This window comes from Eretmochelys imbricata, chromosome 3 (assembly GCF_965152235.1).
Source record: "Eretmochelys imbricata isolate rEreImb1 chromosome 3, rEreImb1.hap1, whole genome shotgun sequence".
In the NCBI taxonomy this organism is placed as follows: domain Eukaryota; kingdom Metazoa; phylum Chordata; order Testudines; family Cheloniidae; genus Eretmochelys; species Eretmochelys imbricata.
The window spans coordinates 81,465,766-81,484,639 of NC_135574.1; the positions used below are offsets into that span (position 1 = coordinate 81,465,766).

Genomic DNA, 18,874 nt, shown 5'->3' on the forward strand with positions numbered 1-18,874 from the left:
TAAAAAAAGGTTCCAATGGTACTGATAATGCACCTAATACTTACTTGCAATTCTAACCAAGCCTGAGAAAGAAAGATTTTAATGTTTATTATACATTGTCTGAACTTTATTCTGTTACAATGTATGCAATGTTCATAAAATTACAATAAAATGTTCATAAATAATACAAATAAAACCACCAAAAAAAAAAACCAAACAAAAAACATTGACTTCCACAACGCAGAAGGTTCCAGTATGCTAATCCATAACTTACTGTATGGTTGAGCAAAAATAGAATGATTCATCCCTTTAAAAGACACAAAATATGTAGGGAAGTAACAAAAAATGGTTCCGCAAATCACAGTTAGGTTTTGCTGACAGAACTCCCCCACCACTGGCAATTAATTAAGGCATCAGTCTGGGATCCATGGCAGAGAGGCAAGAGATGCCTACTACCACAAAATTTTCTCTTAAACTGATACTATATTATAGCTACATTATACTAAAGCCTCTTTAGCAATGAGCATAATATAGCCAGGAAAAAAAAAAAAAAGAGGTACTGCCCCTAATAATGAAGAACATGAAAGAATAAAGAATGTAGTTAGACACCACACATAAAAGAGCAGTATCAGTCTGATGTAAAATAAGAAAAGTAAAACACTTAATGGAAGCTAGAGGACTGAGTAAACAGGAAAGCTTAGTGAGATAAAAAGGTTGCCTCTGTCATTTTACTCCCCACTCGTTACTTTTCTCTCACACCCCACATCCACTGTTTGTTCTTGTTTATCTGTCTCCTCCTCCACATCTGCTTCTTTCATTGTTTTCCTATACGGCTGCTCAGTTTGTGGTAACAGCAGAAAGAAACTAACTTATGTCTCAAATGCTGAAGAAACAGCACAGAACAGAGTCATGGAGTGCTTTAGAGATCAGGATTTTAGTCACTTTCATTCTACAGTTACTGCTACTATTAAGTGCATAAAGGAAAAAAATTAACAAAAAGCAGAGGTGGATTTCAAACCGGTTGAGGGAATGAAGCGAATGAAAGAGTTCAGGAGAGGGAGCAAGCAAAACTTGCAACATTATTTTCATTGTGTGCCTAGTAATAAACTACAAAAGAAACCCATATCACTTTCTCGAGTGTGCCAAGTGCATAATGCCTGAATTTCTGGGGCTACTCCCATTAATTGATCCCCACCCATGATTTGTCTCATACAGACTTCTTCAGAACTTTTAAGGTGTTGAAGCACTTATTATTTATTATTTTATTTAGATTTCCGAAAATGCTAAAAAGGGCACACCTATCCATATGTTCTAGATGCTCTTGATGGAATTTAAAAAAATATCCTAAATTCCGATTTATCTTCACTAGCATTGGTAGTATGGGGCTGCTATATAAGACCTGAGTTTCAATCCTGCTTTAATAGCTGTTGAATAGTCAAAAATTAGATCGTTTGAATAAACCATTTTCCTTCTGAACCAATGTTAAAGCAAGGTGAATTTCTTGTTTCGATTTGGCTCCCATGCTGAAAGTGTTACAAACTGTCATTTTTATAGTATTTTGGACACTACCAGCAATAAGCCCAAGAATGCCTATTGAAATTAATAATGTATTATAAAGTATCTCCTATATGGTGGTTTTCATCTGCTTTATATTATATTATTCAAAATGAAACAAAGAACAAAGAGAAAATCTAAACAAAATGAGAAAGCCTAAACAAATACTCCATTTCACTTCAGAATAGTTTTCACTCTTTTTTAATTAAAAAAGAGACATGTTTCTACAAAATATTTAGCTTTTGATGAAACAGTATTTTCCAACAGAAAACTGTTATATCAATTTTTTTAAACCACTTTTAGTTTTAAGGGTCTATATTTTTCTTTCTTAAAGCATAAAAAGTGTGTGGAATTTGCCAAACTTACAATAAAGAAACCTCAAAATTTAAAGGAGGTGCAAAACAAAGTACATAATTTTTTGGTTTTGTCAGCTTCACTCTTCTCGCTACTAGCAACTGATATCACGCCCAATGAGAAAATGTTTATTAAATGATTAGGTCATACATTTGTCCCCACCACAATTTATTTCACTTCATTATACGCACTGAGCTGTCTTACAGAGGTAATCTGAGGATAAATTAACTGTTTACAAAATACTTTGATAATGGAAACTACTATATAGAATGTTGTGTTACAGTAGAATCAAGTAGATTAAAATCAAGCTTCCCCTATTCAAACTTCCTCTTCTATTGTCTTCATCTTATCCAAATTGCCATTACAAATATGTTACCCCAAGCAATTTGGATAATCTGGATGACACTATATTAAATAAATTACTATTAAAATGCATAAATCTGGTGTTTGATCACTGGTTCATATAATTGTAACTCAAAAAAGTCACTATTTTACTCTCTTTGGTGACCTTTTATCTAAGTGAAACTTTAGGTTTTCAAAGCACAGCTAGAAAAACTTAAAATACTAAAATATCAGAGAGAACACATAAGGGAAAAATACATACACTTATCATATGGTAGCTTTAAAATCCTCTTGCTTTTCCATAGATTGTAATGCGGCATTCACTCACAGCGATGGAAATTCAAAATTCACATCTGAGCATTTGACTCTTCACATCTTTGTGCATCTCCCTAAAAAAGTTTAGTCCATAATTTTAAAATGTCAGTGACACGGTTTCAAAACCAAAATTCTTCACTCATTAAAAGGTCACCTAACATACTTGTCTTCATTTAGAAATATTTACATGACAAGCACAAAGTTTTAAAATCTTTTTCATATACTTTTTCTGGACTTGGATAACTTCATGACTATTTATGAATAATATCTTTCCTACCCTAAATATCCTTGAGTTGGTAACTTGATAGCTGGAAGGAGTTGAGAGGACTTTCCAAACTTTTCATTTCTAGCCTGGAAACATCATGAGAAATTTCAATCCCAAAGATATTTGAGAAAGTTATCCTGTTAAAAAGAAATCTGCAAGAAATGTGCTATTGTATCTTGAACTGCAGCCTTGCTACTTAAAGATTAAAATTTCTCCTTGATGCAGACATTTAATACCAAATTACGTTTACAAAAAAGAGTAAGATTGAAAAAAAGTGGTGATACACTACAGTTTTCCATTCACAACTCACATTTCAACCACTTGTAACACCAAAAGATTTCATTCATGGTGGATTGCACAATTGTCATAATATAATTGTCCCTCTTTCTAGCATACTTTGATCATAACTAACACAGTTAACAAAACTAAAATTTAACTATGAAAACCTAATTATGATAAATAACCTATTGAGAGGAACAGGAGCAATTCATACTTCAGTTATTTTCCAAGGTGTGCCTGTTTTCTTAGAGACAGAGTGAAATGTTGAAGCCAACAACAAAACTCTATTGGACTTCAATGACCCAGTATTTAATTTAATTTTTTAAATATGAAAGCTTAGGTTCTGGAGCACATGGGTCAGTCAGTCACCGGAAAGAGTCGTTTATAAAGCTACAACAAAATGATCTCCTTTTAATAATGGGGGAAACCCAATTTTTTCTCCCCCATACTGGAGAAATAAAATCGTAAGCACTGAAAATTCAAAACTGATATGAACTACTGTAGTCTTTTTCCATACTTATGCATGGGAAATAGTTGTGATCTCTTGGAAACCAGCGTGTGGTAACTACTGATAAATGCAACTTTAAGTATAGTATCACAAACAGTGTAAACTTGTCTTCACTCAAACCTTGTAGTGCTCAGAAAGAATTAATTGTAGGCTCTGATCCTGCACCAACACATGAGTAAGTGTTTACAGGATCAGGGCCTTAGTTTGTACCCACATAGGGAGAGAGAGATATTATGGATATTTAAAAAAACTAGACCCAATACTCAAGTCTGCTCTGTAAATTGTGGGCAAATTTCATCCTTGTTACAGCTAATTCTCTATGTATTTCAACAGGTCAGGTACTAATCAAGGTCATGTGCTGTAGTCTATAGCACAATTAAAATAAATTTAAAGTAGACTCATACAAATATCTTAACAATAGCATCTGTAAAAGTTACTTTGATTTAAATAAGCACTCAGTCTTGCTAAATTTACTTTAAACTTTTAAGCCTGCATTTTAGACCAATGTTAACTTCTTTAATGTTTGTTGTGTTTAAATAATTCTTACATGTTATTTCGGAAAGTATCTGAGACAATATTCACAAAAGCATTCTTTTGTCTTTTTATTATCAGTCCTCTTATTCAGTTTGTATATTCATTGACACGGGCTGTTTTACACCAAATGCTATTTTTTGTGGGATACATTTTTTTTATGACTCAGGATCAATTTTTAGCTTTAGCAGGTGTCTATAAATGAGAGCGTTGTCAAACAGATATACACTTGCACAACTTGAGGTTTATTTTCCTAATTATGAAAATGACAGGCCTGCAGAATGAAAATTATTCTCATTGCTGTCACACCAAAATATATGCACAAAAGGAAGTTAAGACTTAACTGGCATACAGTCTATAAAACACCGCAGTGAGTAGTGATCAAGTGTATTTACCAACTAATGGGTTTTTGGCAGCTAGAGTGAAATACACTGTCTAGGTCTTAGTGGACAGGCATCAACATTACAACTGGCATCCTGGTTGAGAGTCTCAAGCAAGTCGCTGAAGATTAAATAGCTTTGAGAATGAACTTTTTTCAAACGTCCTCAGAGGTGATGGTCTCTGCAGAATCATAGAAGATCAGGGTTGGAAGAGACCTCAGGAGGTCATCTAGTCCAAGCTCCTCCTCAAACCCCAACTAAATCATCCCAGTCATGGCTTTGTCAAGCTGGGCCTTAAAAACCTCCAAGGATGGAGATTCCACCACCTCCCTAGGTAACCTATTCCAGTGCTTCACCACCTTTGTAGTGAAACAGTGTTTCCTAATATCCAACCTAGACCTCCACAACTGCAACTTGATACCACTGGTTCTTGTTCTGTCTTCTGCCACCACTGAGAACAGCTGAGCTCCATCCTCTTTGGAACCCCCCTTCAGGCAGTTGAAGGCTGCTATCAAATCCCCCCTCACTCTTCTCTTCTGCAGACTAAATAACCCCAGTTCCCTCAGCCTCTCCTCGTAAGTCATGTGCCCCAGCCCCCTAATCATTTTCGTTGTCCTCCGCTGGACTCTCTCCAATTTGCCCAATCCTTTCTGTAATGGGGGCCCAAAACTCGACGCAATACTCCAGATGTGGCCCCATCAGTGCCGAATAAAGGGAAATAATCACTTCCCTCGATCTGCTGGCAATGCTCCTACTAATGCAGCCAAATATGCCTTTAGCCTGCTTGGCAAGAAGGGCACACTGTTGACTCATATCCAGCTTCTGTCCACTGTAATCCCCAGGTCCTTTTATGCAGAACTGCCACTTAGCCAGTCAGTCCCCAGCCTGTAGCAGTACATGGAATTCTTCTTGTTGAATGTCATCAGATTTATTTTGGCCCAAACCTCCAATTTGTCTAGGTCTCTCTGGACCCTTTCCCTACCCTCCAGCATGTCTACCTCTCCCCCCAGCTTAGTGTCAGCCACAAACTTGCTGAGGGTGCAATCCATCTCATCATTCAGATCATTAATGAAAATGTTGAACAAAACTGGCCTCAGGACAGACCCCTGGGCCACTCCACTTGATACTGGCTGCCAACTAGACACTGAGTCGTTGATCACTACCCGTTGAGCCCGATGATCTAGCCAGTTATCTCGTCATAGAAGGCAATCATAGAACAGGATTGAATACAATGCATGTATGAAGCAGTGCCCAGTACTGTTTCATATGTTTTCCCTGTTCTATGGATACATTACTGACTAAATCGGCACCACTGCAATCAATGCAGCGGTGATGATTTAGCGGGTCTGGTGAAGACACGCTACGTCAATGGGAGATTGCAATGTCCGTACTCCACCTCCCCAAGAGTTGGAAGCTATGTCTAGAGGAAAGCATGTCCCGTCGATATTGTGCAATGTAGACATTGCTGTAAGTCGACTTCAGTTACGTAACTGAACTAGCATAACTTAGATTGACTTACAGCATTAGTGTAGACCAGTGCTCAAGTTTCCAGGGGTGTCTATGGAAATGACACTTTTCACGAGGTCTAAGAATTCATTTTGTAAATAGACTACATTCATCATGTAGAACAGAAATACTACTTTTGATTTTGACTAGTTTAGAGTGAGTTTGTTTTCTCAAGAGTTATATCATTTCAAACTTTAGAGTAACACAAATTAGACCTCAATACATTTTCTGTTCATATCAGATTTGACAATATTCATACACAAATAGAGTAAAAATAAAACTATTCTGAAACTTAGAAACACCCCTGTGATTAAACTCAGATAAAACAAGCACCTCATTTCATTCTTGTGTTTTGTTTAGATATGTCTTTTGTTTAGATATGTAACTTCACCAGTTCTATATGTAAATAAGACAATTAAACCACATTTGCTATACTTGTAAATGTATTTCTCCCTTTGTCACCACATAACACAAACCTTTTTAGTGCCATTATACTTATTATTTTTACTGAAAAATAAATAGACTCAAACTTTATTTTATTTTTTAATAAACTGTAAGGTTGAAATAGTTAAAATAAAAAGAAACAATATATCAAAGCCAAGCATTACATTTTTGTCTTTGTTCCATACCAGGTTTTAGAGGCTTGACTTACTACTGAGTAAGGGCCTTGAGAAGAGACCCATATATTTAAAATGCTGGTGTCATAAACAGAGCATGTGTAAAGACTGGCAATGGCTTAATACCATTTATTTTTAAACAGACGAAACAGTCTTCATAGCTCATTTAATGCGCAGCCTCCCTTGAAGTTTATTTTGCCTCATTAACAGAAAAATTATATTATACCAGTGCCTACAAGCCTCCCTTTTATACTAATGCTCTACAAAATATTTGCTCTCCCTTTTGGCAGTACTTTGAATTTCTCCAGGATATTTAGACACCTTCACTTGAGAAAATTTGAAAGAAATCAGTCAAAATATTGTGGAGAAAACTCCAAACATAAATGGAAACTAGAATCCTTCAACAAAATCGTCCAGCCATAAATGAACTATATATCCATTCTGAATAAAACATAGGTCAACATATTTTTTCAGTTTTTTAATCCCTACAAATCCACAGATTAAGAATATAGCTATTTCACTATTCCTTGACTTTCCTTAATTATATTTCCTCATTTAAGAACACTGTTAAAAAAAATCCTGTTTGTTTCTATTTTACTCTTGGTCATACTGACTTTTTCCTTTAGGGTTTTATGGTTTTTCTGTCCTCATCTTCACTTCAGGTCAATGTTGTTTCTCTCCTGTCTTTGTGTATGAGTTTGGTTTTTTTACTCAAATACAGGTAAGTGCTCCTAAAAAGAGGACTGGGAGGAAGTGGGGGCAGAGAGCAGTATGAGCTATAAGGACAAGTCAAAATTTGCAAGTCAAAATTTCAGTAGTAACTGCAAATGTTTTCTCTCTTTTTATGAAAACATTTACATCACAATATGCTTACAACATACCCTTGTCTGCAGCAAGAATAAGCAGACAGAGTAATTCGGCGCATGACAAGATGAATGCTATATAAAATAAAAAAGGTAGGATCGTTGTAGCAACTGCAATGATGTAATGTAATAAAAATTTACAAAAATTGAAGCATGAGTTCCATTAACCGATAAATATATTTGGTAAATTAAGCAAAATCTATTGCAATGAGATTATAAAATTTTGATACTTCACGTGCTGATTGCCATGGGACTACATTAGGAAACTGAACTCACGAGACCTAGCTCAGAAAAGGCTCAATTTTCCAATATTCAAAATTGATCAAAAACAGTACATCTGTGTATCATATTATGATTTAACCAACTTCTAACCTATGGGAATAAATAGAATGGTATGATAATCTGCAACATTCTTTTACACTTTTACTGATTAAAGAAAAAATTCTCTCAGAAAAAAAATTTAAATTATCAGAAGAATGCCACAACAGATCCTGAGCAAATTATCCTACACCATTACTATTCCACTGAAAACTAGTTTGAATGATAAACATACACCAGGGTATATTCAGTGACAAACTGCATATAAATCAAAAATGCTTGCAGCTAAATTGTGTATGTTCTTAAATGACAAAATATGCTCAGAGGTTTTGTTTAAAAATTTCTCACTGCTGGTTATCAAAGTTAAAGACAGTTTTCATACCAATTGACATACTGTAAACATATGAAATTCCTATTAAGGAAAGATGGGTTTACTGTAACTTGATCTTTTACAAAAAGTTACTAGAAGTTATTCATAACATAATTTCACTTGGTAGCTAATTTTCTAGAAAATTAAACCAATGTTTCCACTCTAAACAAAGCTGAAATATTGTCATGTTAGGAAAACCCCTTTTTTATTTGTTAATCAGAAATACAAATCAAGTGGCACATATTTCCATTTGCTCTTCAGGCTAATAGTTTCAGCTTCATTATATTTTACAAGAAAACAGCAGACTTTCAATGGTCCTGTAAAGTCTTTCATGTCACAACTGAGGTTTAATGATGGCAGTGGAGAAAAGCAGTGGTGATGCAAACTAAGACCAGCCCAATTGTCCTTATCTAGTGATGAGATCTTTTTTCCTGTTTGGCTTGCAGCAGTGAGGTTTTTCTGGTCAGGTTGCCTCCACCAAGCCTGACATAAGTAAAAGGTTGACATGCCCTGGTAAATCCAGCCTGAGGATAATCCTTATATCTGATACAGTTGATTCTTCAATCTGTAGGTTGGGGAATAATACTAATGTGAAGAAAATTATCAGGATAGCTCATATGTTCACTTAGCCACTGTATTGGTGTCTCAAGCATCGGCTCAATTCCATGAACCATCACTTGATTCTTCTTTTCTCCATCTAATGCAAAGAAAAATAAAGACCACTGATCAATAATTCACAGTTCAAAACAGCTTTAAGTTTAATTTACTGTATGCTGAAAGTCATTGCAGCGATAAAGGGATGAATGCCTTGCTACTACACATTTAACTGAATGAAGAGCAGGAAATATTGACATGGAGAAAGATGAAACTGCAGTTTGCATCATCTAAAACAGAAACTGAGTTAAAATGAATTCTGAGAAATTCTGTTACAGTGAAACAATGAAAGTGTCCATTACTTACAGTTTTCTCCTACAGTAATGATTTGTTCTTAATAAAATTATAAAGACACCTCCACCATCCCCAACTACAGAAATCATACTTAAAAATCTGCTCAAATGACATGTCTTGCTTTAGTTAAGAAAAGTATAGCTCTCAAAACAAAAGAGCATGAACACTCAAGCACAATAAGTCACTATATCTATTTCAAATAACTAAAATATTGCTGGAGTACAATTGTTTTAATAAGAATTACTAAATTTAAAAGACTATGGTAGCATTATTGAGAGTTACTCAGAAAGTTAACTGCATTAGTCCAATTTCTCACTTAGTTTCATCTATTGGAATAACTATGATAGCAAGTGATTTCTAGTTCAAGAGGGATACAATCAAGAATATTTCAATTCCTTTTACTTATACTTGTCCTGAAGGATGAAAAAGCTCTGATCCTTAAATTTAAAGGATAGGAACCAGCTAAAACCGTGACCTGATGGCCACATGCTGAGCCAAAACTAGCTTTAAAAAAGCTTGACAGATTATTTGAGTCTTGAAATGAGAAGCAAGGTAATTTGAGATCTGCTTCAAAAGATGGTTAAAGAAAAGAAACCAGTGAACTGTAATGTTTAGATGCCACACTCAGACATCCTCATACTATAGGAATCTACCATAGAGAAATCTGCACTCAGTGTGCACAAATGTCACTGCCTTCCCTATACCATCAGTTACAAACCTCCCATTTTCCCCACAGAATTGGTTACACAAAATTTATGTAAAATAGCAGAATCTAGGAAATGAAAGCAAACTTGCTGGCTCTGTCACACTGAGGGCTGGTTACAACATGGTTCCTAATACATAGCATAGATAGGTTTCAGAGTAGCAGCCGTGTTAGTCTGTATTCACAAAAAGAAAAGGAGTACTTGTGGCACCTTAGAGGCTAACAAATTTATTTGAGCATAAGCTTTCGTGAGCTCACAAAAGCTTATGCTCAAATAAATTTGTTAGTCTCTAAGGTGCCACAAGTACTCCTTTTCTTATAGCATAGATAGGATCTTAACTGAGTTTTGTAACCAGGATAAAGCCTTGACAACCCTCTCATAACATGTTCTGACAGCTGGTTTGCATGGGTATCTCTGTCCTCACTACAGTTCAAATCATGCTAGCAACAGCTATGCTTGAACGTGGTTGTTGCTAGTATGAAATTGGTTTCACAAGCTACTAGACAGAGATTCTTGCCCAAAATACTGCATTATAGATTACCTACAGGGTATTATATATCCCATTTTGGTTAAAATAGTTCAGTGTTTAAAAAAAATAAAACCCTTGTCCACATACAAAGAAACCATCCCACAAAATCCTGATTAAACACATTACTTATTAGTTTGGTTTAACCTTAGGCCTTGGTTCTACAATGTATATGTCTGCAAGTAGTCCCACTCATTTAAATGGAACTACTTATTTGCATAAATGTTTGCAGGTTTGGGGCCTTATTGTGGACAGGGCATAAAATGGGTGTGCTGCCATTTTAAAATAAGATACGATAATTCAGACTAACAGACATTTTGCTGGGTTTGAAACGTTATCTGTCAAGCTGTCATCAATATACAGAGCCAATGGTACAAAAGAAATTATAGCTTGCACTAACCATGTGTTTACAATGGGAAGGCGGGATGCTTTTAATATGGTTAAAATAGACACTTCTTACCAAATATTGCAGTATTTTTTACAGCTTTCAAAATGAAGCTTCATTATAATACCCTTTTGGCTAGCTACCTTGCTGAAGAAATTATTTTATAGCAAAATTTTTTATTTTTAGGAAACAACTCCACCGTATTCTATATTAGGTGTTATATATCCAAGGAGGTTTATCTGGAGAGGCTATTACTTCTGGACTTTGATGCACTGGTACACTGTGACCGACCCACGTAGTTTGAGGAGCAAATGCATTTGGTTTGAGTGAAAAATGAATAATGGGAGCATGAAATTTCATTCCACAGACTAGTAACCTATATTGTTCCAAGATATTTGGTCATGGTAACATTTCACTGTCATCAAAATAAATCATACAATTTAAATATTGCAAGACTCACTGCTACAGTGTTTTTATTACAAGAATGTTCAGTTGAATATTCAAAGGGGACCTTTAATACTAGTGTTATTTTAAATATACTTTCTACTTAAGGTCAATCATTGTTTATAAGATTAAGTTTTCTTTCCCCTTTTTTCAAGCAAACATAAATAAGGGCTACCATTCCATGTTTTCCTCTACTTAATCAAATTATAACAGAATTTGTAATGCTCAAATTTAAAAAAAGAGTAACATGTTTTCACTGCAGCATCGAGAAGTAGGAGGATAGTGAGGAAAATGGTTTTGACAGGTTTTCAATAGTAAAAGGGAAATGCCAGAAAATATGGGCAAAGCAAACTGATTTTTCATATACATTCTCTATGATACAGTGCAAATATCTTCAAGTATTTAATATATTGACAAAATGCCTCCACAACTAGATATCTCCAAAATAATAATTAATAACTACAACATCTATTTACATAGCTGTCATAATTATTATAATACAATACAATAATATATACATTATTATTTTTGCATGTGTTTGATTCTTGTGAGGATGAAATTGTAGATTAATGTGACTGGATTGAGCCAAAAAAAATTAGGGCAGGTAAACAGACACACAGCTCTACCTCTTGGCTCAGATCCGCTAAAACTAATTCATAATACACATTCTCCTGCCTTCAATGCTTTAATAAATAAAGATTAAAAAAAAAGAAACAATTTAAGGATGTTCCACAAACTAAGAAAAGCTAGAAAATTCAAATTTAAGATTGATATAATCATCTTCAAATCACTCCATTGAAAACTTTTAAAAAAAAACACAAGATAAATTGATATAACTTGTGTGAATTATTCATTCTAAGACCTAATTCAGTTTCCTTAATCAGTTTATTACAAATTAATATTAAAATAATTAAAATCTTTAAAATAAACTTTCATGCAAGAATATGAACTACGGAGGAAAATGGAAAGCATATTACAAAATAGGTATTAGAAACTTAGCAATAAATGTTTCATGAAAAAATATTCACTGTGTTTGTACACAGAAAATATTCTGCCTGAGATCATAACATTTTACAATGTTATTGGGACAGCAGGCAAAGACTTATTTCAGGCAGAGCTGTCAACGCAATTCTCCCTCTCTTCCTCCCTCAAACATCAGTAAAGCAGCAACACGCAAGTAATGAGCATTAATTGGACACACCAGTCAGTCAATACTTCAGAAGTCAATATGTGCAATCAGACAGTTAAATTAGGACTGACATGGCTTATCTGAACCCACCTATTGTAAACCACCATTGGCTAATGACACTACAGCTGCTATTTATAAGCTAGATCACCCTTAATGAATGAACTATTTTCAATTTCTTATTGTCAGACATCACAGTCCAAAAAACCAGAGATGAATAGAGAGAGCACTTAAATCATAGCTACACCAAAAATTCTCTTTTAAGGGAAAACTCTAGTAATTTTAAACACTTAGATAAGTAAATTGTTTTATATTATTACAGGCAACATTGTTAGGGCGTCCTTAACTATAGCAATTTACATTATAAGCCTTTATTTTCAATGGCTTATAACTTTATCAAACTAATCATTCAGACAGAAATTTTCCATGCTTGGTCTCTGCCTCAGGCTGAATTTTTTTCCCAACGCTTTTTGAGACTGTGGTTAAGGAAAATACGTAGTTTTGTAAATGTTACAATATTTTTCTAATAATTTATTTGAAGATCTTTAGTACCTCCATAGTTTTGAATAGGGACTTAAAATTAGCAGGGTGGTTTGTCCTTAGATCAGGAAAGTCTTTTACTGTCCCTATGAAAATCAACAAATCTAGATCTGGCTGAGACATAAACCTCTAACCACCTCTTTGTTAGAGACTTGCTGTTCAGAACATTATATTTGCAGCAAGCATACTACCAAGCCACATCCTTCTCTCTAAGGGTATGTCTATACTACACTTGAAGTTGAGACTGTAGCATGGATAGACAAACCTGGACAGCTTTAGTTTAGATAGAACGGGTAACAACAGTAGTGTAGCCGCGGTGACATGGGCTTCAGCATGGGCTGGCAGCCAAAATACAAACCTAGTAGAAACCCTGGGTACACAATCTGGTTGCTAACCTATGCTGAAGTCCATGCTGTCACATCTGTACTCAATTTCACTTGCAGCGTAGACATATTCTAAAGGCTTTGGAAAACAGGCAAAACAGCAGCTGCAAAATACCCTTTTGGCCTATGGGAAAGTGAGTTGGGCTAGGAGCCAGAAGACGACCATGAGTTCTAGTCTCTGCTCTTCTACTGACTACTATTCATATGTTTGGATCCTTCACAGTCCTCACTACTGAAGAAAGCTTCATATTCCTATCTTACAAGGTAGGCCTGGCACTATCTCTCCTCCTTCCTGACCACGTCTTACAGATGGTATAGCATACAAATAAATTACATCAGAGACTATTAAGTTTACACAGTCAAGCACTGTACAATAGGAAATGCCAGGATTAAAGCTTCTCATGTAACTTTAATTCAGCCGCCTTATTTGTACGTATATACAGGAGAATGAAGTAATCACATACTATTTATCCTACTGGACCGCTGTCCTATTTAGTGCACAGGATGAACAGTTAATTAGACCGAAGACTGAAATGGATAGAAAGGTGAATCCATTAACCCTGAGAGAACAATACTTAGATCCCAAGAAAGGGGACAGATCTCTGATTGGGAGGTGTATCTTCATAAGGCCCTTTAGGAAGCCGGCTACTGTAGGTGTGTAAATATGGAATACCTCTGAACTGGAGAGCGCAAAACAGAGATGACTGCTATGTGAGCCCTCAGGAAGCTCACTGACCGTCCAAAGTTCTTTGAAGTATTAAGTATGTCTGATATCTGTGCCAGGGATGGAGATAATTGGTGCTGTTGCACCCAAACCGTAAATCTCTTCCATTTAACAGCATAAGTATTCCTCTCAGAGCCTTTTCTACTGTGAATTAGGATGTTTTGTACGTCAGATGAACAGATTTCCTCCACAGAAGTCAGCCAGCAAGCACCCATAAAATGAGATGCAGGAAATGTGGATTCAGATGGAGGATTTGATATGACATCTGGTAGGAGAAGCAACTATACTGGAGGTTGGATGGAGAGATTCTTCACTACTTGGACCTAAATTGTCCCAGCCACACTGGAGCTACCATGATAATTCTGGCTGAGTCCTGCCTGAACTTTCTGAAAATGCTTGAGATTAATGGACCTGGAAGATGAAAGTACATCAGGCCTGGGGACCATGTTATCATAATGGCATTGGATAGGGATACCTGACTCTGTCCCACTCTGGAGCAGAATTTTCAACACTTCTTGTTTTCTCTGGCAGCAAAGAGGTGTTTGGATGGATGACACCACTTCAGAAACACGTCTTATATTTTGTCGTCATTTATCGGCCACTCATGGTCGCTTACAAACTATCTGCTGAGGTGATCTACTAGCATATTCTTTGCATGTGGTACTGCTCTCAGGGTAATCTTCTGGTGGATACAAAAGTTCCACAGACCTGCAGCTTTCTGGCAGAGTGGACATTGCTATCCCTGGCTTATTGATATAAACCTGGCTGTAGGGTTGTCTTTCACAATATGACTTGTCAGTCATTTTATGGCTCTTAGCTCCAAGACATTTATATGAAGTCCTGCTCCCACATACCTTGTGTTTTAGAGTTGTTTACATGGGCTATCCATCCTAGTGTGGAGGCATCCGTTACCACAGTCTTTGATGGTAATGAAGGGGGAAAGGGCATCCCTTCGCAGACTTTCTACAAATGTAATGACAAGCCTTCTGGTGGAATGTGTACTAATATATCTAGGTAATATCTGCTTGGCTAATATATAGCCTTCAGCCATACTTTCATGCAAGTAAGGTAAGGTCTGGCATGCTGCGTTGTGTATATGCAGAAGGCCATACGGCCTAGCAGCTGGAAACAAGTTTTCACTGATGTTCTGGGGTGAGTTTGTAGGTGGATGAATAGGTCTAGTATGGCTTGAAATCTTTCCTGTGGTAGATAAAGCCACTGCTGATGTGGAGTCCAGCACAGCTCTTATAAACTCTGTCCTTTTGATGGAGTCACTATTGGACTTTTCTCTGTTTACTTTCAGGACTAGGCAGGCAAAATGATGCAGAGTCCTTTGACCAGAGTCAAATGTTCCATGAATGAGACACTGATCCAAATATGGGAACAAGTGGCCTCCTTGTTTCCCGAGGTAAGCTGCCACTACCACTAGGCATTTCCTAATTTCCCATTGTGCTGTCGATAAGCCAAATGGTAGCACCCTGTACTGATAGTGGGAACTGCCCATCTGAAACCTCAAATACCTCCTCTGGGTAGGGTAAACTGCTGTATGAAAGCATCCTGGAGTTTGAGAGCTGTACACCTTAAGTTTGGATCTATGGTTGGAATTATTGAGGCCATAGTCACCATCCTGAACTTGAAGGGTGTTCTTTCATCTCTGATCCACTGTAGGGCACCAGCAGTCTTTTTGTGAATCAAAGTAATGAGAATCAAATCCTTTTCCTGTGTTCTTGAGGAACTTTATCCACTGCTTTGAGATTTAGAAGTGATTGAACCTACTGATGAAGGATGCTCTCAGGAGATAAGAATCCAGAAAAGGGATGGGGAAGGCTGGTGGGAGGGGGGTCTCAAACTAAATGGAATAGCCTACCTCCTGATTTACAGGACCCAGTGGTTCACAGTGATCGTACTCCAGAACCCACTGAAATTAAAAATAATTCCCAAATTGAGGGGATATAACTAGAAGATTCAAACTAATTTGAATGCCAATCCCAATCAAGAAATCAAATCTGTTGCCTTGATGGTGATGAAGACTAATAAAGCTCCCTTGTGAGGTGGAGAAGGGGACCTAGCCCTGGACTGGGAAGCAAACATTGGTCTTCTGGTATGGTACATCCCCCACAGAGCTCAAAAAGACCAAGGATATGGATAGGTGTAAGGGGAAGGTGACCAAAGGGGAGGATATCAGGGAGTAGAATCCCCCTGAGCTTCTTTTCCCAAGTCCAAAAAAAACCCCACCTCAGCTTTTGACTCACTTTCTGTTTGAAATAAATCCCCCTAAGTCTCAGAGGAAGAGAGTAGCAAAAGGCACAAAAAGGGTCCCCTTAACACTGATTAGTCCCTCAGGACCAGTTCCCTCAGCACCCCTTAAATCAACTGGTACCAACCTCTGGGCACTGAGGTCCCCAGTACTGATATCCCCGGTACCATCTACTCTGGTATCAACGCCATCTACTCACCTATCCTTAGCAATAAAAAATTTGGGACTAAAATCCTATATGGTGTTGAAATACCTATTGTGTCTCTTCAGTACTGGACTCCCCATTATTAGGAATGATCAAACTGCCTCCTCCAGCATCAGCGGTACTGACCAAAGCACAGTCTAATGGAGATTCCAACACACCAGCTGACAGCTCCTCCTCTTGGGGAGGACTACTCATTTACCTCCTCAGGCTCTAAGGGAAGTAGGAAGGCTTGTAAGGGTGCTTTAACTTTTTCTTTATTCCTTATGTGTTTAATAAAATGTTTTTAGTAGTGCTTGCTACCATGGGAGTTAACCACCTATAATAATGCAAAACCCAAACCAAACTGAACTGTTTAAAGTTTACGAAGTTAAATAAGTGTTTTAGAACTCCTTATACCTGGTTGGGCCCAAGACACCACCCCCACCAATACAACAGTCAGCCACACAACTTCATGCACATACCATTATAAAAAATAATTTAAAAAAGTTTTCACAACAATCTTTTCTTGTATCCCTTCTCTCACAAGTATGGAATTTCTCCCCTAACCATATGCTGCCTTAGCTATTAGTCCTGGATCACTGACAGAATTAGAAGTCCAGCAGTTTGTAAAACATCAGGACCAGAAATGGAAGCTTTATACCCTAGATACTCAGGAATCTCCCCCAAATCATTACAGTGGGAAAAAAGCACTTGTTTCTAGATAGAATAGAACATACCTTAACACATCTTTAACTACAACATCATTCTTGCCAAAAAATGTTTAGATTTTTTAGAGGTCTCTTTAGAGGTTTCATAAATTTATAAATAATTTCCCTTCCCCTCCGAATCCTGTATAGCTGACCTCATGGATCTAGGTCAGCCTGAATACACAGTTAGTGAATACCACAGATTCATTTCTTTAACTAAAATATTTTTTAAAAACAATTTTTGTATAAATGCTGGTATAGATAGAACAAATGCTGAGATGACATGGTAAGGTTTTATTAGCACTAGTTTGCAAGGACATATATAGCTTCATCATTTTCAACAATATGGGTTATCCCAAACAAACTCAAAGCAATAAAACCTCCCACACCATCACATATTCTTTATGAATATGTATACAAAAACACACATGCCTCCCCTACACACACATTCTCTCTCCCCCCCACACACACACACACAAATATTTCATGCTCACTTCAAGAATGCTGGCCAGGACTTCATTTTTAATCCCAATTATTTTTTTGCTTAATATTTGTTAAACCACCACGTTTAAAATCTTGCAATCATGCTTTAATTCTAATGTGTGTATTTTTTGATGTACTTTTCAGCTAATCAAGTAACGATGCCCATTTGTAAGATGGAAAACTGGATGGATTACTTGAATTGCCAGCTAAGTGAAAATACAGCAAATGGTAACAGGCTTATTTATTTTCATCAAAGCAGAATAACTGGCTAGTTTATCATCAAGGGTTAATAAACTCCTCAGAGTAGGACATTCAGAAGTAATTATAGTAATAGGTTAAAAACATTTGCCTGCAAGGTGATGGGAAATTTATACAGAGCAAAAGCCTAATGATTACCATGTCATGTTTGTACCTTTTCATATTTAACTGAAGGAAAAAATAAGCTGATTTGCCATTTTTGCTACATTATATTACATATAATACTGTTCTACATTCTTTAACAAGTTCTTAAGTTGACAAGCAAAATAGAACAGCAAATGGAGATGAGCTATTCAATTAACCTGAGAGAGTCTGGTGAGTTTTGTTCCGTGTCTGACAAATTCTTTAACCTTTGTAAAAATCCAGCTAATTGAATCCATAGATGAGAAAACCACAGGCTGAAGTCTGTACTGCATACATCATGCTGAAAGATTTCTGCCTCAGCCATGGCGGTAATAGTCAGTGAGGTCAGGTCAAAGAGGGTTAAACTAAGTCAGGATATAGCCAAAGGAATACATCAAACACGGATTTTAAAAGGGCAATTAATCTTAGACAGAAATGCTTCCTGGGGAATGAGATCTCAATCTTAAGAGCACACTACATGATGTAGCAGTAAAAATGTACATATACAAGCTCAGAGAGCTTTCATCCTGTGATCACAAACAGAAGGGGAGTGCTGTTTATCAGAGAAATACAAACCCTTTCTAAAATACTTACATTAACTTCTTCCGGGCCTGAACTTATTGGGAAATAAATGCCTTAATGAATACATAATATAGTTTGCACACACACATCAAGTATCAATTTCTGTATATGGACTGCAAGTATTTTTGCACTGCTACTGCCTGAAAATGTTTATTGAACTCTGCAATAGCTAAAATGTTCCAGTTATTCCAGAGAATTTAAGGAAGGGTTGGTGCAGAGGTATAAGGTAGCTGCATTACAGATCAGTGGTAGCTGCTCC

The 18,874-nt window shown here is 36.5% G+C and overlaps 1 protein-coding gene across 4 annotated transcripts in view; it reads right to left on the reverse strand.

The window, feature by feature from the left end:
- Positions 1-6,543: 6,543 nt before the first annotated feature.
- ATG5 (autophagy related 5) overlaps positions 6,544-18,874 on the reverse strand; it is a 117,632-nt gene continuing 105,301 nt past the window's right edge. For 2 of the 4 annotated variants that reach the window (XM_077812880.1, XM_077812879.1), the window contains one exon: positions 6,544-8,878. In XM_077812880.1, the coding sequence (XP_077669006.1) occupies positions 8,742-8,878 (137 nt within the window). In that variant the 3' untranslated portion in view covers positions 6,544-8,741. The remainder of the gene's footprint in view (positions 8,879-18,874) is intronic. The other 2 variants (XR_013345607.1, XM_077812881.1) reach the window with 2 other exon arrangements.